At 42.1% G+C, this 20510-nt stretch overlaps 1 protein-coding gene across 1 annotated transcript in view; it reads left to right on the top strand.

Moving 5' to 3' along the window:
- cdh22 (cadherin 22) overlaps nt 1–20510 on the top strand; it is a 73149-nt gene that overhangs the window by 11713 nt on the left and 40926 nt on the right. Inside the window, exons 3-5 of the mRNA XM_076024834.1 lie at nt 12908–13027; nt 16886–17053; nt 18958–19139. Coding sequence (XP_075880949.1) covers nt 12908–13027; nt 16886–17053; nt 18958–19139 — 470 coding nt within the window. The remainder of the gene's footprint in view (nt 1–12907; nt 13028–16885; nt 17054–18957; nt 19140–20510) is intronic.

The raw sequence follows: 20510 nt of genomic DNA on the forward strand, positions 1-20510 counted from the left end.
ATAATGATGCTGCCGTAGGGGAAAACATTCTCATTACAAAGAAATGTAGGTTTTAAAAGCCAAGCAAGTAATAGTTACTCTTCACTAATTTGGCTGAATGAATTATTGAATTCAGTTTATTAGTTTATTAGTTTAATTAGGGTTGGACCGTGTCACAATGAATTTGACCGAAACTGCCAGAAAACTTTATTTTACTGTAAAAAGACATTCACGCTACTAAGTAACTACTTCCTAAACAAAAGGGGAAAAAATGACAACGTAAAATGTAAAATTTTCATCATTCTCACTGCAGGCTCTGAAGCCATTTCTAATTCTTCCAAGTGAGTGGATATTATGTTCAAGTACTTCATTGCACAGCTGTCATGTACTTCCAAAACCTCCACGATATGTCGACGATCGTATTACAGTCAAACATGATAAATGTGTTTTCCCCGCTGCTCATGTGAAAAGGCACCAATAAAACCATGTTTTACCCTCAGAAATATCTGCTGCCGCCTTCCGGCCAAAAGCCGCATTTGTGAATCTCACAAGCATTTACAGGTTTCCTGGACCTGCCATGGATCCATAAATATGCGGATTGCAAAAATTCATTGGTGCCTCTGTGAAAATCTGGATGAGTAGTAAATACTCGGAATTATCAACGTTGACCGATCTACGCCTTCGAGTGGACACTCGAAAAAAAAAACAAAAAAACATAATTGCGACAATTTTTTGGCTCCTCTGACTTGGTTTTCAGTCCCAGAGCAGCTTCCAACTTTGGATGGGATGAATAATTCAGGGTGATAAATCAGACGCAGCCCCTGCAACCTGAGGCAGGCTGGTGTTTTATGTGGCCGTGGAACCAGGTTGCATGCATTACGCACAGCGGTAATATGCTCAGTGTGCTGTTTTACGGCCAACTGTACGGCGAGCTGCCTCCAGACAACCTGAGGTCATAACGGTAAGTAAGTAATCTTTCAGCTGCCCGAGGCACATTCATTTTTTACTTATCATTCCCATCGTGTCTCCCGGCGCACGCTTTTTGTCGCCCGGGCCGCCCCCGCCTGCCTGCCGCGGCGAAAGCTTCCTCTACCATCTTCCTTAACATCTGTCCGTATGTCCGTTTATCGGGCGCATGATGTCAAGAATATCCTGGCTAAATTGGGCCGGAGCGTTTGCTTTATTTGGTGCTCAGTTAACTTCAGAAAGGATCGGGGGAGGGCGAGCGGAGCAGGAGTTGCAGCAGCGACGGCGTTGGTTAAGCGGGAGTGCTGCAGCGCTTCCTGCTCTCCGCTCGGTAGCTAATGAAAGCGAGGCCCTGAATTAGATTTGCGCCGCGTGAGTGATTGGATGCCGCTTTGAAAGCCGCGCATGTCCTACAGTTAGGCCAGCCGAGGGAATTTAGATGGAGATGCGCCGCGACGCCGGCCGCGTCTTTGTAATGAGCCTCTGAGTAATGCAGTAACTTCGTCGAGAACACTTCCGGAATGAGTGTATTATTATTGCAAGGAGATTCTACATACCTCTCCATTCAGGTGGGATTATGTTTGACACATAAAGCAGGAAATGTGATTTTCTTGTTTCCAGGTTTGTGCTCTTGAAGTTTCCGTATTATATTGGCGCAAGGCATATAGCATTTTATTCTTGTTAAAGTTGATCATTTTTGTCTTCCGACTGAGATTTTTTGTTGTTGTTTTTTATCATAATGGTGGTCCTTGAGGGAACCTTTTACTGGGCTGTTACAAGTGGCTTAAACTTAACATATAGGTTCTACTTTTCTGAACACTGAGACTGAGTTCAGTCAGTTACAAGAGGAGGAAAACAAGGCAGTGTTTTTAGTGCATCTCATTCGGCCTTTTCAGTCCGACTAAACCAACACACACAGCAGATATTTCTTTTACACACCTCCAGCTTCTCTCCTTGTGTCCATATGCTTTGGATGCATGGTACGCATGGGACATACAATCATCACTTTTCGTATCCGTGCGCTCAGTCCCCTGCACTCTTTACAGCCATTTCAACTGCTCAAGTCGCATTGAGCGGGCAATAACGTGTTTTTCCTAGATGTCTTGAAACACACCATGAGACTGTCTGCGGCCTGAATCAATATGCCTAAAGTGGCCTACGTTAAGGGGGTAAAATCATGCCGATAGTGATAATGATAGATATTTCAACAATCCCCTTGGGAAGATTCAGGGATCTCAACAATAAACATGCAACTTGTCTTTTTTCAGCGGAGCAATGCTGTTGCACGTAGATGTTAGCTAATGTTAGCTAAACGACGACTCATTCCATTGTTTCCAATCTCATGCCAACATGCATGTTAAGCTAGTTAACAAGCATGCTAATGTTGTTGTTAACCTGTTACCTTGTCTCTCTCATTGCATTTTGTTTGCGGATAACTTGCTAACCTGAATGGTGTTTTAGGGAGCTTTTTGTAGTAATTTGGCACCTAATTGAGTCATAAAGAGTCATTCATATATATATGTATATATATATATACATACATATATATATATATATATATATATATATATATATATATATATATATACATATATATATATATACATATATATATATATATATACATATATATATATATATATATATATATATATATATATATATATATATATATATATATATATGTGTATGTATATATATATATATATATATATATATATATATATATATATATATATATATATATATATATACATATATATATATATATATATATATATATATATATATGTACATAGTTGTTTAGCTGCTAAGGAGAGGTGCAGTTGAATTTGAACGAATGATGAATCACTCAATAGACCTCTGAACAATTTGTTCCCTTCACTTCTGAAATGATGGCTACGCCCCACATTCACTTTTATCGTGCTCCACATTGACTTGTCACCAGTGACAAATACAGCACAGGTTCTGTGTGAATGTATAGTTATACAAGAATCCTGGTGGGGCGCAGTATCAGATGGTAGGCAATTCACAGATTGACACTCTGAAAGTCAGGCCATCTTTTTTCCACCTTGCTGCCGCATTGTCTGAATAAAGTTAAAAGATAATCCGCGGGAGAAGGCGCGATGCATACATTTTAATAACTGTGCTAAAGCAATAAATCCTTTATCTGTCCTTCTTCACCTCCCTTCCTTTGATATTTGTAGAAGGTATTGTGTCTCTGATTCCTCTTATACGTGCAGACAAATATTAAAGTTTAGAAAGGGATAAATGTTGTGTGTGAAAGAGGTGGCTGTGCGGCGTGAACGTCTGTTATGGAGACAGAACCATTATACTGGATTGTGATGTGGCTTTGTATCTCATCAAAAGACTCCGGCCTTGGCCCAACGACTGGAAAGGACTAAAAATCCAAGCTGTTCAACCTCAACAAGCTCTAGTTAGACCGTCTAACGTTTGCCTTTTTTTCCCCTCTTTCTTTTCTTCTACCAACTGTTCTGCTAAAGCACCAACTGTTCAGTGAAATGCACATGTAACAGAGTATTTCAGCACGACTCTTATTATACATAAAAGAAAACGTAGACTTTTATTGGAAAACAGAACTGTAATTTACTGCTATTTATTAGCTGCCGTCGGGGTGAAAGGAGATAAAGATGTATTAGAAAATTAAAAGCTTGTTTTATTTCAGGCCTGTTTGATTAATGGCTGCTCGCTCACAATCCAACAGGTCATCTTTCACTTATGACTCAAGCCCCCCTCCATTCTGCGCATTAAAAAAATAATAATAAAGGGTAGCCATCGTTACTGTTAATCACCTGAGATGCTACAAGCTTGTGTTGTCTTGTGCCCATTTGCAAGGGATGTAAGAGGTACAAGACTCTCCATTTTAAACAACCATTCTGCAGAGCCTCTATTGATATTTGGCCCACAGCCCTGGCCATTCACACTGTCTCAGCAACCGATGGAGGATAATATCACAGTGCCTATATTTAGCATGGGAAGGTTTTAAGGCAAATAGATTAGCAAAGAAGTTGCTTTGCCTGTCAGGCATATGGCAGCAGAGAAAGCTGCTACATTTTATTTTGATTTTTACTCGCTCTCAAAAATATTAAGGGTGCGAGAAAAGTGCATGGAGGTATGGTGTTTGTGCAATAACAGCGATGAATGCTTTTTGTGTGTCTTTTTTTTTGTTGTTTTCTTTTTTACAAACTGCAGATTCACTTTCTTTCAGAAAGATCAATAGATGCACTGTAGAACTGGGATAATATGAAGCCAGAGTCAGCTGCCAAGCTCAGAACAAAGGGTGCTGGGTAAAGGCGGGAACATCTGCTTTGGCTCTGTCAAATAGCGAAAACGAAATGGCATCCCAATAATCCGTTGCACTAATGTAATATTTTTTGTTTTTTATTTTCAAGTTCGGGTGCATTTTACACACCGTCGCTGCTGCTTAGCAACGTGATGGGCTAGCTGACATTCCCTGCCATGCAGCACTGAACCGGCTGATAAATACTTGTAACACATAACTCAGTGTCTAAAGCTAAATGGCATATTGTAAGAGAGTGTTATTTATTTTTTTTTTTAGAGCTTTGGAGTTAGAGGCAGTAGCTTTCTTTTTCAACTTTATCCTACTTTTTAGCCAAATCTGTTTTATTTATTTTTACACTTTCAGCAGTCTAGTGTCCTTAACAGCCGTCGAGCTGTACAGTTTTTTTGTCTAGTGTATCCGTGTCATGTTATTAAACTCGGACCAAGTGGGTGATGTTTTTTTGATGGAGCTTCATCCATTGGGCTTCTTTTCAGCAAACCTTTGGACTTTGACGCACATCTGTCTGCTTCAGAAAAAGCTGTGGAAATTGGTTGGACGCAGTGATATCAGTTTGCCACATTCCAACAGACTAATCAGCTTTATTAGTTGTTAGCCATGAGTCATCAGTTTTGTCATTGTCCGGCATCCTCTTCTTCTTTGTCTTAGTTTTTGTTTGTTTCTTTTTTTGTAAGCAGCTTTAGTTTCTAGTTCTTACCCCCACTCCTTTATTTCAAATGGAAGACAGAAGCATGCTGGGTTTGGAGAAAATTATGACCTATTTAAACTATATTCCAGGATTTCCATCAAGTTATTTGCTGAGCTAGACATTAGAGGAGAGCTAATTCTGAGTGATCCGGCTTTCAAAGTTCAACGGCGGCATCAATTTTTTGGTATTGGCAAAGCGAGCGAGTCGTATGTTGTGACCGTCTGCTGCGCGAACAAGATCAAAACAAATGGTACTCTCACAATCAGCATCTGCCTAATGATCTCTTTGGTGAGCGAGAAGAAGTGTGACTTATTAAAGAAACAGATTGCTTTGGAAATCAAGTCTTTACTTGTTTGTATAGTCAGATAACAGCTGGATAATTGGATTGTAAATTAGAATCTTGAAAATCCCTCCTTACTTGCCGAGAAGACGGCAGTGGTCCCTTCGTGGATGCTTTTGAAATACTTCTTGATACATCATTAATATAAAGTTTATTTGTCTCTTCTCCTCTGTTGCATCACCTGCACTTAAGTGCTTCTTTGTGTGCCTTTTGTTTATCAAGAGTCGGATTCATTTTCCTCTTAGTGCACACCCCCCTCCCCCTCAACCTACCCTACCCCCTTAAAAAAAGGAATATTTTGCTAAGGCCTCAGCCAGTACATCGAGTGGAAGTGATTGAGACGGTGCATATTGGCCCTTAAACTCTTTCATCGCTGCAAAAGAAAAACGTGTCCACCTTTGAAGGAGATTGTCGCATTTTCCAGCGTCTGTTGTTTTCTAGGGGGTAATAATGGACACCCCTGTTGGATAGCTATGATAAATAAGAGTGGCTGTTGGTGTGAGCGGAGTGGAGACATTTCTCTGAGATTCCTGTTTTGCCTCAGGCACTCTGCGTCTCGTCGTGCTATGAAATGCCCTCACCAGGGTGTGAGCATTAAATTCACCTATTAGTATCATCAAAAACTCCACAAGGACTCTTATTTACTCCTATATATCTAATTTTGACATGCAGCTGCCAAGAATGTCGTGTTGTGTGGATGCACATGTATTGACAATCTTTCTTCTTTTCCTTTTACTTGAATCGTCTGTTGAGCTTTTTGGCAGACATAGTTGCTGCTTATTGCGTAATAAGAGTTTTTAAAACTCAAAAGTTTATAAAAACCCTGAAGCTACAGTAAAATGAAAAAAAGTACAGTCTTCCGATGGTATATAGTATTAAAGCTTAGCATTTTGCATAGATTAAGTTCTCAGACAATATATCTCAGTGAAATATACAGAGTATCATTGACAGAAGCACTCTAAGCTGAAACCTAATCTCCACATATTTGGCTGATATTACAGTAATAGCTCAGAACATTTCCATTTCCTCTCAGTTTTACAAAAACCCTTCTGTCACGAAAGCAAACAGATTTTTTGACAAAAGTCATGTGTCCTTATGATAAGAAGAAAAGAGTTTATGAGTAACTAAAGACAATCAGATTTTTGAGTCATTTGACTCACAGAGCTTGTCACCGTAGCGTGTGCAGAAATCTGTCTGAACATAAAGAATTAAAGATTAACAATTCCCTAAAGGGGATTTTTCTTTTCCTTTGTCAACGGGACAAAACCGTCCAATCACGGACTTGAGGCGATCCTCATCCGGTTTAATGGCAGAAGCTAGTTAGAGTTAGAATTACCACCTAATGGGAAGGACTCAGTTGCACTGCACTTGTTCCTTCTTACTCCGTGTTCAATGTCAACTTCCTGCACTCTCAAACATAAAGGCTCATTTGGGAAAGCGACAAACCGCGGAGGCCACCGAGCGGCAGCGGAACGTGTTGAGACGACGTTTCGCACTTTATTCTGCGAAACAGATATCAGCCTCTGAGGCTTGTCCCTCAATTCTCCATACCTCGGCGAGCGCTGTCTCTGATAATGCCACAATGCTGTATTTGTGCAGGTTGTGAGGATTATTTTATTCTGCACCGCAACTGTATTGATTTCAAGTTAAAAGAAGAAAAAAAAAAACACCCGTCGGGCAAACTTTGTTGGAGGACAGCGATAAGCCCCCGTGCTATCTGTGCTATCTGTGTGGGGAGATTTACCGCTGCTGCAAAAGGCATCTAGAGGCTACAGGCTTCATGAAATACCTAAAGTGAGGTTCAGAGATTATTGAGATTTTAATGCCTCCATGGCAGCACTGGGGAATCCTCATGAGGCTTCCTTCTGTATGGCTGGAGAATTGGGGATTTGGTTCGGGATGTACAATAGGACATGCTGAAAAATTTAAGGGGCAATATGTGATTTTTATCATCGTCAGATTTAAAGGCCTCTATGATCACATGCAAATAGCATGAAACACTCTTCTGTCACCAGAACTCTTTTACCATGTTGTGTTTCCAGTGGGACCAGCATCTGACACAGAACTCTGCTGCTAACTGCCTTTAATGAATAGGACCAACCAAAAAGTTCCATCATCGTATGATTGAATTGTGTGGTGCAGGCAGGTCCATCACTGATAGCGGTCCCCTTGGAAATGTAACATGGTAACAGGGTTCTGGTAACAAAAGGCAACTATCAAGCTTTTGGCTTATATCCAGCATAATTATAGCTGATTTTCAGCCCGTTCACACTGTCACTCTGCATGTTCCTTGCTCACTCAGTGGGCGTTTGTTGAGACACATCCGAGACTGAAGATGAGAGGAGCGCGAGCACAAAGCCTCACTGTTCTTATTTACCATCTTCTTCATTCTTGGTATCAACTTCTATCAGCATTTGGCCAAAAAAAAAATCCTGAACCAAAAAAAAAGTAGTGACAATTAAGCGAGTGAGTATTAAGCTTTGCATTGACCGTGTCTGTATTCTTGGCGTATGTAGTGTACAACCTCCACAAGAGGATTATTCCTGTTCCTATGGTCTGGGGGGGTTGGCTCGGCCTCGGTTGCTGTAAATTGATGCAGTCGACACGAGAGCAGCCAGGGCTTGTCTCGGAAATAACGGATGAGACACTCGGAGCGGCGAGTTTACAGGAGAGTGCAACTTGACGAGACAGGAGCAGCCTACAATCAATAAACTCTGCCAAGCAACTTTGTGAATATGACCACTAACGTCCAGCAGTGTGCTTGACAAACAGTGCTTGACATGATTGGATGGGACTGGTACGTGGGTGTTTGGCCATGTGTGTGCATGTTGGAGAGGTTCTTGACCGGAGAGTGCGTGTGCGTGTGGGAGGGTCGGGGGGGAGGGGCAGAGCAGATATGCATGGCGACACGAGGCAGTTGTGAAATTGATTAAGGCCTTTGCTTATTCTTCATTATTAAAGAGATGCTGTCAGGCATGTAGGCTGCAAAATTGTCCAGACCACTGACGTCAGTACAATTTTTCTGAATGTACAAGTTGGGGCAATAAAAAGTGTGAAAAGAAAAAGCCTTCTAGACAAAGCTGCTCTGTTTATTATCTTGGGACGATTTATACGTTTACGTATAAAAGAGTTTTCGTAGTCTTTATGCCTGTATTAAGAATTTGGTGTTTGAAAATTTGTGTCATGCCAAGGATAAGTCCTTTAATGTCATTCATTTGGATTAAAGCACTCTTTCGAAACGCGGCATTGCCGTGTCTTTTTTTTATTCTATTTCAAAGCAACTTTTCAAAAGTTTACCTAGAATGTGCTCAGCATTTTTTGAAAAGCAAGAAGGTCAAAACTCTGATGTTGAATTTATTAGGTGCATTGATTTGTTCTTTCTTGAGGATTACCGTAAATAGAGCAGTACGTGGGCCAAAGTAGTATTTACACTTGGAATAATGAGCTGATTTATTAAAAGTTCAAGGACTAAAAAAAAAAAATAAGCGGTCAGATTTACAATCGCCAACAGGGGAAAATGCAAAATATCCCTCAATCCTAGTTGAGATCTGAAAGGGGGATCAAAATAAGCCGGCCATTGGCTTTTATGGCGGAGCGGATTTCTTTCCACATCCCGCTTTTACTTCCTGAATCCCCCCCCCCACCGCCACCCCCCCCGGAGCTCTGTCTTTCTCCCGAGGCATTTTTGTGGATGAGTGAAGAATGAATCACAGCACAAGGGGCGATGAAATAACTTTTCATGTGAAAACACCTCAGCTTTTATGGCTTTACTAAATGATCCATAATGCAGGCGGGGAGCACTCAGTCTCGCAGATTAAGGCAGGTCGGAGGCAGTGAGGGAAGAGACTCGGGCTTCCGTCGGATCCCTTCCGCTGTGTCTCGCAGCGCTACGGCACCGGCTGAGACGGGCACAAATCTCTTTTACGAGGCCACCTCTTAAATAGCTGTCAGTCTAGTGTCTCACATGTGGTGCGCTCCTCCAGCTTCCCGCTCAGTAATTGAACCGTCTCTCCCGGTGAGGCCGAATGGTGCGGGAGCCACTTTGACAGCCTGTGTTGATGCCATTAAGCAAAAAATTTGTGCATAAACTGTAGAGCCAACGCCACCCTTCCCCTCCCTGCACCTTGAAAAAATAGATAGTCCCATCGCCAGGTTTCCTGTGATTGCGACTGGAAGTTAACTGGAACGGATGAGTGAGGAACGTTGTTTTAATTTAATTCGCTACACATAGAGCGCGGCTGTGTTATTAGATTCCATTGAACGTGGCGTTGTTGCTTCGCGATCTTTACAGCATGAAAATCACACACATCACCATCCAGTTTATCATGCGTTCCACTAAGACACGCTTTAATGAATGGAAAAGGATTTAATTTGAAATTATTAATTGTTATTGTAACTTCAGGGTATCCGGTTTAATTTAATCAGCTGTTGAGCCACGGTGTGTTGTGAGTTGTTTTTTTTTTTTTATAGTCATGTGTCTGCTGACAGTTATCACATTGCAATAACCGAGTTATAGTCATACCAGTGCCATGCAACCCCAATTATGCTTAAATAATTTTCACCCTGCTGGAAAACGTAATGGTCAGCAAAATTCTTTCCTCATTATAGTTGCATGGCAGCTTAAGGTGCTGTGACCTTGTCTGCTCCTTCATGCAAAGGGCAGTCGCCTTGAGAAATATTGTTCAACACTGTTGCTTTTTAAAACAAATTCTTTGGTCACTGCTGGGAAAGTATAATCACCATAATAGAAGCTCAGTAAATAAACTGCAGAAGTTGGAGAGGCTCTCTGGTACTTTTCACGCTTTTGGTTCACAGTTGTGAAATGTTAAAATGTGACCTGTGATGGATTAAAATTAAATTGTGCTCTGGTCTGTAATAAACCAGTATCACCGTTGAGGATAATGACAAATCATAATCAACCCCTTGCCCTAGTTTTTGCACTACGACACTAATATACAAAGCTTATGCAGCATGAATTCTCACCCATGAAAATGCATTTAGCAAACACTGCACAATGACATAGGACATGCGGTCATAATTGTCTCGGTGCTTGCGGCGTATACTTTTGCTTAACATACGACGACAAGACATTTCAAGGGTCGCAGTGCTTATGAGAGATGAATGTTCAGAAGAAAGGCAGTGAGATTGCCAGACTTATTGTTAGCTAATAGCGCCAGTGTCAGTCTGACATTCCAACATTTAATTGCTCAAACGTAACTCAGATGTTTTGTGAATCTGGAACCTTGAAAGGAACTTGGAACTTGTCTTTGTCGTCAGCAACAACACCCCTGTGCTCGGCTGTAATAGCTGATGTAACATTCCCATGCAAAGAGTTGCACGCAGGGTGTCATTTTTCTCTTTTTACTGGCAGTCACGCAATTTCTTCATTTCTGATATCGCTTCTTAACTTGAATAATATGAAGTGCAGCGTTGAGCCATCAAACCAATCCGGCCATATTCTGCCTGAGTTAGTGTCCCCATGGGGTGAAATAAAAGGAGACAACACCTGTATATTTTAGTAATTAAAATTGTTATTGCTACAGTGCCCACCGACTCATCTGAGAGCGATTTGTGATTGAAGTTTGAGTTGCTCAGAAGGCAAAAAAAACAAACAACTCTTGAGCTAATGAGTATGTGGAGCGTCTCCCCATTAGACATGCTTTTATCACTTGCTGTGTGATTAGTTTGAATTGGAGAAAAGTCAATGTATGTGCATACATATATTTTATTTTTTATTTTTATTTATTTTTAATCAAAATCCCAAAAGTCCATCACACAGTAGAATCTGCTTGTGTGAGACGCTGTGCCTGCCAACAGATACTGTAAGTACTGATTTCTCCCACTGAAAAAAAACGGTGCATGCCAGAGCTGTAATAAGAGCCCGAGTGCCAAACTAGCTGCCTCAGTTCTCCTTTTAATATAAACACAATAAAGAAGCATTTGCATTTATATAGTTCTTCCAAGCCGTCTGACGTTGCTGCCAGCCAGCACCTAGAAACAGCTGAGCTCCAAACTGATTGTTGCCTTGGGAAAATTAAGATAACAGAGTAATCCCGTGGATGGAAATGGCTTGGTTGGACCTTCAGCACTTGAGCGGACCAGGTAGGCAGAATTAACAGACCCCTGCCTGCTGCCGGTAATGAAAATGTTCAGCCTCCATAGCCGTATATATTCAGTCTAATAAGAATCATATCTTACTCATCCTCCAGCAGAGTTGCAGCATATCTTGATCCTTCAAGGATCAGTCCGGTGTGTACTTTTGCATATTTGGTCGAGGTAATGCCGGCGTGACGACCGTCTGCATGAATTTGAATTAAAAGTCCGCTCTCGTAAGGGCGCAGTCGCTTCGAATCCGGCGGTGGGGGCTGCAGTCCATTACGATTCAACCCACAGATAGAAGCAAATACGATTTCACACATAAGAAATGTCGAACCAAATGCGTCGTTACTTCTTTTTGTTTGAGACAAATTGCAGAATGGGTTGCAATTTGAAAGCCTTGTTTGCCACAATTTAATGCTTGAGCGTATGGCAGCGAACTGGCCAACCTTTTCGTGCACATAGAACAGAAAGAGTGCGGCGGGTCACAGCGACAGGTTTGTGATCCGAACCTTGGAGTTAATAGCTGGGTGGCTTAATGATAATCCACCCCAAGTCCCTTCCCCCTCAAGAGCACCATCAGATGACAGGAAGCAAACAGCGCTTTGACACTTCTCACTAATTAGCATCATTAGCATACGGTCATTATGTGGCTGGACAGTGCCATGACAGGGCTCTAAGAAAGGCTACAGCACTGACCTTTGGTGGACAACACCAGCTGTCAGGAATTACCCATTTCACTGGCCAAAAGGCTGGAGACAAAGAGCGGCTCCTTGCCCTTGAGAATGTGCAGTGCGAGCGCCATTGTCTTCTGTTTTCTGCAGAAGAAATAACTTACAGTTTGGCTAAAAAAAAAAAAAAAAAGGCTAGGGTGTCTTGCTCAAAGGCAAGCTTGTTGCTGCTTCTTAAGCCAAAGAACAATAACAATAATAAAAAAAAAAAAACAACTCAACAACTGCATAAGCTCTATTGAGCTATGAGCAAAATGCGCGACTAAGCAGCGGGATGTGCTAGCCGCCAGAGGCTTGTGTGTGCATGCTTCTGGCAAATATACTGCGCCGAGTGGGAAATAATGACTTGTTGCCAGGCCAAAAATACAAATATGTAGTCACTGTGTGCAAACTGTGTACTCTGCTCTACTGTTGGCAATTAGGAGTCTTGTTTCAGATTGCTCAAGCTTCTTGTCTTCTTTGCAGCCAACAATGTTGACTTTAACACCTTAAATCTGCAACACAACCATATATTATTGCCAATGTTTGCGCATATATTTGTGTGCAACATCTATCTAGCTATCAATCTAGCCTTATCTGCTAAACATGCAAACAGTAATGGGATGGGATTTTTTTTTTTGAGGTCTTTGATGTTTAACTGTTTAACTTGTGTTATTTTTTTAATAGAGCCACTCGCTAAAGGACACCGCAGAGCCTCCTGCTGTCTGTTGAGCTGGGTCCCAGCGGGCTCTCCATTTTCTGTCTGATATTCTGTGGTTTGACATTTGGCTGTCTATCTTCAACAGGCACATCCGTTATGAAGGTTACCGCGTCAGACGCTGACGACCCCACATACGGCAGCAGTGCACGGGTGGTTTACAGCGTGCTTGAAGGGGAAACGTTTTTCACTGTCGACAGACACACGGGTAAGAGTGACAAAAAACAATCATTCATTGCAGTTCTTCTTTTCCTTTTTTCATGATAAGTGTAATTCACCCAATTATGTTGCAGCGGTTCAGTCTGCATATTTTTCAAATGAAGAAAAATTGATGAACAAAACCTCAAAGACTAGCTGTGCTTGAGCATTAAGCAGATTGAAAAAACATAATACATTACTTTACTTTATTGAAAGTGAAATGCTTTTGCAAAATGTGAATTTACAGTTACCCTGGTTACTGAGGGTAATGATTATGCATTGGCGCACTTCCAATGTTCCCCTTGGAAATCCTGTCATATTCGGGGTTTTATTTGCAAGACATCCAGTTTTGCGTTTCAGTGAGCCCCCCTGCTGTCCGAAATGAAAGGCACCCAGTTCCCAGCACCCATTTGGTCTGAGCTCAGAGAACTGGAGTAGCCTCACCTCACCGGCACCTTTCGGATGGATGTAGCTTAGCACCCGTGTTGTCTCTGAACGTCTCCCCCCGTGGGAGAGCAACAAAAGTTTTAATGATTCCTTTTTGGTCTGCACCACTTTGATTTGGCTGGCCTGCTAGTGCCGATGATAAATGACTCTGCCATGGAGGGACTTGCTGGGAGAGCGAGAGGTTCATTCCAGCCTCTGTATCACAAGCCCTCTTCTTCCCGGGTGCCTTCCCCACGTTTTTGTAGGCGGACAGGCCGGCCTAATAGGTGTGAGTCAAGAAGGTCAAAACGAAGAGGCGACGGCGCAGCTGTGAAATCTGCCTCATTAATATTAATCTCACTCAGTCCGACCACAGAATAACCGGCGCCCGCCCCCCCCCCCGCCCGACCCCCCTCCCCACAACCTCCGCCTTTTTGTCGTTTTGATCATTGTGGAATTGTCGGGGTGTTTGTAGAGTAATGGTTTAAACAGCTCTGAGAGGAAATAACCTTTATCTTTCAAGAGCAGGCTGAAAAATTGCTGCTGCATGCCGATGTCAGCTACATATATTACAAATCCATTCTCAATTATGAAGTGACTGTTGGAATTTAAAGAAGGAAAAAGCAGTTTTAACAGTCCACACTCTCATTTTTCTTTATACATAAATATGCGCATTTGCAAGAAAGCAGGTCTGCGTATGGTAGCTTGGTGCACCATTAAGTTCGCCGGACAGCATCCGCTCACTTTTTGGGCCAATGGCAGTGACAAAGATGGATATGTTGTACCTTAATCCATTGCTTTCCACAAGGGGAAACCCTTTGGAATGGATACCTGGATGCCTGGAAACCAGACTCAGAGCTTCATCAGCGTGTTTACTCAAGCCCAGTAACGCAATCTTAAGCCTAATAAAGGTTTCAAATGATTGTGGGTTTGAGGTTTACTGGATGATATGGAAGTAATTGAGCAATTGAAAGTAAACTATCTGGTGTTGTCTGCTCTGTGTGTTTCAAAAGCTACTCTTAAGCAGTGTCTCTCCCTTCTCTGAGGCTGCAGTGTCGCGTCCCATTTCGAATTGCACCTTCGGTCGGCCATTTCGCTGTCTATTAAATGCTGTGACGACACTTCGGTTCAAAAGCCGAGCGAAGCTCCTGCGTGGCGTAACTGCTTCTGGTCAATTAGGTCTTCATTCAGACATTGACATCTGCCCGGTGAGATAAAAAAGAAAGAATGTGCAACTGATAAAAAAAAATATATAATAATAACGGCGCCATTTAGTTTCTAGAAAATTCCGACAGCGAAGCGCTATTTCAAAATTGGTGTTTGTGACCCTCTATTACTCCACCAAATTGATTAGACCTAAAAATCTGTGTGCTGTGCATGGAATAAGGACTGTGAGGGCTGAATGAACGCTATTGTTGTGGGCTCATCTCCATGTAGCAGCTGCCAAACAATGTACGAGCGTTGCTGCGATGCACTGTGGATGCTTGTGGGTTTGGTTCTATACTTTTGACAGGCCTGATTTAGATGCCATCCCCTCTGGCCTTCTTGGGTGAGGGAGGGGTCTGCCTCTACATTGTACTGTGTTCTGGCGGAGCACAGAACACGACCCTGGGCTAAATGTGACTGGAATCAGTGAGTTGTGCACAATGCAAACCTTCGGGAGTGAGACGGCATGCCGAGACCAGGAAATGCATCAATTGATTCTGATGTGGGAAAAAAAAAAAAAATCCCAAGGGGGGTAAAAGGGAATTTTATTTCCACTGCACAGTAAACCAGCCCGCGCGCTCTCTCAAGCTGCTGCCGGGCTAACGAGAAACGGATATGACAACCGAAAGATGACGCTGTGCCGGCATGTGGGTGCGGGAGAGACGGCGAAGGAAAAAAACGAAAAAAAGAAGAGCGCACAGTTCTGGCTGCTTGAGCAACACAGTTTGGTTGTCTCATGAGAACTTTACGAGGATAATGTAATTTGCACTTGCCTTAACAATGACAATGACAAGGCATCACGGTCCGGGAATTCCATCTTGCAGGTTCTCTTTTTTTCTAAATTTCTTTTCCCCTCCCTGTTAACACTCACCTTGACATGTTTTTTTTTTTTGTTGCTGTTTTTTTTTTTTGTCTTGCTTAAACAACTTGTCAGCTTGTTGTCAGCTGTGCTTATGAGCTGTAAAGCAAAGTTCAAAGCCACAAATCAGGGTGACTAGCTTTGTGTACACCTAATTGGGATGTGGTGATAAAGGACAAAGGATAAAGGATAAAGGGTTGGTGATCCCCATTAGACTGCCGTATCAGAAGACCACTGAACGTCTATATATATAACGGAAACCCTTCTTGTTAATGAAAGTTTGTGAAAAACCACAAACTGATATATTGCAGCTGCAAAATAACTAAACAAAACAAAACTCAACATTATCATAATGAAGCTTGAGGATTGGGGATCTGGAAAATCTTGGAATTATTTGGGCTCTCTGGACCAGCAGTGCATTTAGACTCAGCTGTGCAGTTTCTTCTTGGGATTCTAGAGCTCGAGATTTCAAGATCATCTTTTCTTTGAGTTTTGGGATCTGAGGATTTGCACCAACCCTGCACCCACCACAGAGCAATATTCCGGGGTCGGATCCTCTTTTGGAAGGGAAGTGCTCTGGCAGATGATGGGATGTAGCTCAGACCTTATCACGTGACGTATAGGCAAATCAGATCAGATCCAAAAACATTCAATCGGACTCACGCCATCTGTCTAACTCACTTATTTTCAAACCATTACTAATTTATAACACTTTTTGTACAAGTTCACAGTTTAAAGAAAATCTGCAAGTCAGAAAGTCAAAATATATAATAATAATTACTAATTACGTATTTACTCATATCAAATTAAATGGCTTGCTTATTTACCCATCAAAATGAATTACTTTAAAGGGTCTGTTCTTAAATGAAAGGGGTGTCACTGTGGAGAAAAAGAAGCCGCCAAAGCAACCTGTGCTCACCTTCTTTCTCCCTCTCCATACTGTGACACTTTCTCCGTCTGCAGCGCCTGCTCTTTGGAATTGCACTTCTCAAATTTGATTGCAGTCCCTGCCACCATGGAAGAGTTGTAATGCTGTTCAGGGCTGGCTGAGACATGCCTTCATTCTGACCCTATATATTATTCATTTTAATACAGCTCAGGCATAAAATGCTGCGTGCACAGCCGCAAATTTGAATCTCCTCAATCTCCTGCATCCAGCCAGTGTGAGGGGGAGTGTGTTAATGTGTTGCACTCCTGTCTCTATGGTACACTGGGAGGGAGGTTTGCACAATAACCAACTGTACGGTATTTCCTTTTTCGGTGGAAGAAAAAGTGCAGCTCGCTGCTCTAAACCATGCCCTACTGTCTTGCCATTCCCTGCTCTCTGTATTAATCTGTTTATCTCCTTCCTTCTCTCTTTTATCCCTCCATCATTAGGGATCATCATGACTGCAGTGGCTGATCTGGACCGTGAGACGCAGGATCGTTACGAGCTCGTTGTCAAGGCAACCGACATGGCAGGACAAATGGGAGGACTCTCCGGATCAACCACAGTGACCATCGTGATCACGGACGTTAATGACAACCCTCCGCGCTTCACACAGAGTGAGTCTCCCACACCACCGCCGGCCCACTCATATCCTGTTATCCCACCTGAGACAAAGTGTAAGGGCAGCGCATCACCTGGAATGGGGAAAATGGCAAGGTGGAAGGAGGTGAGAAATGAAAAAGTGTGTGTGGCAGTAGAATACAATTAAAAACAGGTAGGGGGATGATGAGGAAAAGCGTCAGCCTAGGCGCGACTGGAGGGCGCATGGCGCGTTTTGCAAACACTGATCTTAACCATAAGAATTGGATACATAGCTATCGCTATAACATAGCTATAACGGGAATAGATCAATATGGCTAATGGCTAACTCATTGTAATGTTTTGGATTCACAATGGCAAGGTAGGTTTTGACACTTTTAAAAACAAAAGGTTCCACACAAAAAAAAGGCAGTCTGCCTCACCTGCACCAAGGTAATTACGGTAGGTTGTTTTAGAATTGGCAGGTTCTAAAACAACTTCATCCTTTCAGGTTATTTAGATGCTAACCTTGACCTGAAGCCTAACCCTAACTGTGACCCTAACTAAAACTATTAACATTGGAAGAGTTAGAGCGTTTATCCAATCTAACCCTATTCTTAACCCTAACCTTAATCTTAACCCTAACCCTAATCTTAACCATAACCTTAATCCTTACTTTAACCTTGATCCTAAATCTAACCCCTAACTTTAATCTTAACCATATCCATAGCCCGAACCTTAATCTTGACACTAATCTTAATTCTGACTCTGACCCTAACTTTCGCCTATACCCTAATCCTAACCTTAATATTAATCTTAACCTTAACCCTAACCCTAAAGTGACTTTGTTCCCTCTGAATGATGACTGGCATTGTAGATAAAATTGTCCCGTGCAGCGTCATGTCATGAATTTAATTCCATGCTCTTCTTTTTTTGGAGATAAATAGTAATGCTATTACCTTTGTTACAGCTGGAGGATCACCATCTGACAGCCTGGTTGATTGCATTTGATATTTCTCCGCACACCATCTCTTAGTTCCGTAAAAATCCTCTTTTTATCAAAGTAAATCATATTTACCCAGTCAGAAGGATAAATCCCATGGGATTGGAGTGTTTCCACTCCGTTGTACTGGAAATGGAGTGACTTGAGAGAGCTGACTGTTAAATAAGGTGCAAAGGAAGGAGGGCGGACTCTATTTGTGAGGACTTTGATGTGCACACACGATCAATGTCTAGGAGACAAAGAAGTTTCAGCTCCTCATCTTCGTCTTTCCAGCTTCTTTCCAGTGAACTCCGGTTGAACCTTTACATTTTTTTCATTGGTCTGTTTTATTTTTTCATTTGTAATATTAAGATGGCTTCAGATCACGTCTTTAATTTCATAATTCATTGTTAATTTATAGCCAATTTCTAATCCAAAGTCTACATTGGACATAATAAATGATTAATCTATTTTGTAACCAATTGTAAATCTTGCAGATAATGCTATAAAAAGCACTTCACCCACAAAAAAAATGCAATGTGTTGACAAAAAGTGTTATTGTGATTACAATTAAATGGAAACATGCTGATATACTAAACACATGATATCCACCTGAATTCCATTTCACGCTGTTGTCCACGTATCCAAACCTCAGCTTAATGCTCGACCCCATGGAGACCCTCTATCTTTATTAGTTTCACAGTTGTCCCACCTCCCCACTTTTTCTTGCCACTACCGCATCCATCTCCTTTATCCAGTATCCCAGCACCCCACTCTTCTTTTTCCTACTGACATCATTCTATTTTTCTGTCCTCGTCCTCCATCCTATAGGGCCCCCACCACAGTGCTACCACTGTTCACCATTCTCTGTCTGTTGTGGTATTTTCTTGCAACTTGCATTGCTGGCTTTTGTATCAACATCCTCACCAAATGTGTTTTTTGTTTTCTTCCACCTTCCAGAGATGTACCAGTTTACAGTGTCCGAGGGGGCGGCCGTGGGCACTCCGGTTGGACGCGTCACCGTCGAGGACTTGGACATGGGGGAGAACACAGACGTCAGCTTTCTGATTAAAGAGGGAGGAGACCTATTCAAAGTCAGCGCTGATGTCGAGTCGCAGAGGGCTGTTGTCTCCATCAAGAAGGTACAGCTGACAGAATTCTGCGTTGCTCTCCAACATCTCGTCATGGTTCTCATATTTACGCTTGTAAAAAAAAGTCCAAAATTTACAAAAGTCATTATAATTATTATTTTTATTATTATTATACTACTTTTACCAGATCTTTCTTTCAGGATGAAGATTTCCAGACCCCCCGCCCCCCTTTTTTTTTTAACTGTGTACACAGGAGTTTTGCGGCTTTCCCTTTTTGTTTTCCTTCCGAGCAGTAGCGGATAAAGGGTAGGCAGAACTAAAATAGTGCTATTTTGAACCTTTCTAGCCAAACCATTTGCATCCAGCTACTTAGTTTCCTTATGTTTTACCGATAAATTATTTGGTTGTCATGTTCAAAAAACAATGAGTTCTGCTCGGTGGTCTAGTGTAGAGGGGCCACCCTGAGACTGGTAGGTTGTGGGTTCGATCCCCGGCCGAGTCATACCAAAGACTGTAGAAATAGCACCCATTGCCTCCCTACTTGGCACTCAGTTTTTGGGGTTGGAATTGGGGGGTTAGATCACCCAATGATTCCTGGGCGCGGCACTGCTGCTGCCCACCGCTCTCCCTCAGGGGATGATGGGTCAAATGCGGAGGACAAATTTTGCATCCTTCGGGATGTGACAATCACTGCGACTTTAACTTTAACTTTATTTTTCCGAATTGTATTTTTGTACTTCACATTGTTCTCGCTGCTGTGTTTGAGCCCTTTTTTCTCCAGTCATTGCCATTTCTGCTTTTCTTTGCCTTTGATTGGCCAGGGTGTTCTTGCATCTCTTGCTTTTTCATGACCTGATGTTGTTGCTGTTTAGTTAAGCCGCACTAAAATGAGAAAAATAATTAAAAACAATTGTACAACATTGCGCATTCTGAAATGTTGTTGTTAGAATCAGTAAACCAACCATTATATTACAAGATCAATACTACTGTATATAGCTTTTGGGAAGAAATAGCTCGATCTGTGTGTAGTATTATTTATTGCTGACTGATTCTTAATACTTAGCTGGGTGCCCAAGCACCTTGTCAAAGTCGGCAAGGTCAGTGTGGTTATTATTTTAAGTGCTGCTCAAAACTTTAATAATAAATACTTCCAGCGTCTTTGTCACCCATGGCGACTTCTGTCACCTCTAATCATAGAATCCATTGATCAAATGATTGAAACCAAGATGTAGGCGTTTTCGCTTCCTTTTCTCTGTTGCAGCCATAGCTCGTTTTGTCTTCCTTGCCTTTTTTTTGGAGCACTCTGTCTTTCTCGTCAGTAAGCTGATGCGGTCTGCTCCGACACCGAAGCTCAAGGTGCTGTGAGAGGATGACGATTGGCCTTTGATGGGGGGGTGATGATTGGTCGCCCACTTGAGTCTG

This window comes from Nelusetta ayraudi, unplaced genomic scaffold (assembly GCF_046127955.1).
Source record: "Nelusetta ayraudi isolate G7.1 ecotype Tasmania unplaced genomic scaffold, CSIRO-AGI_Nayr_v1 ptg000017l, whole genome shotgun sequence".
Classification (NCBI taxonomy): domain Eukaryota; kingdom Metazoa; phylum Chordata; class Actinopteri; order Tetraodontiformes; family Monacanthidae; genus Nelusetta; species Nelusetta ayraudi.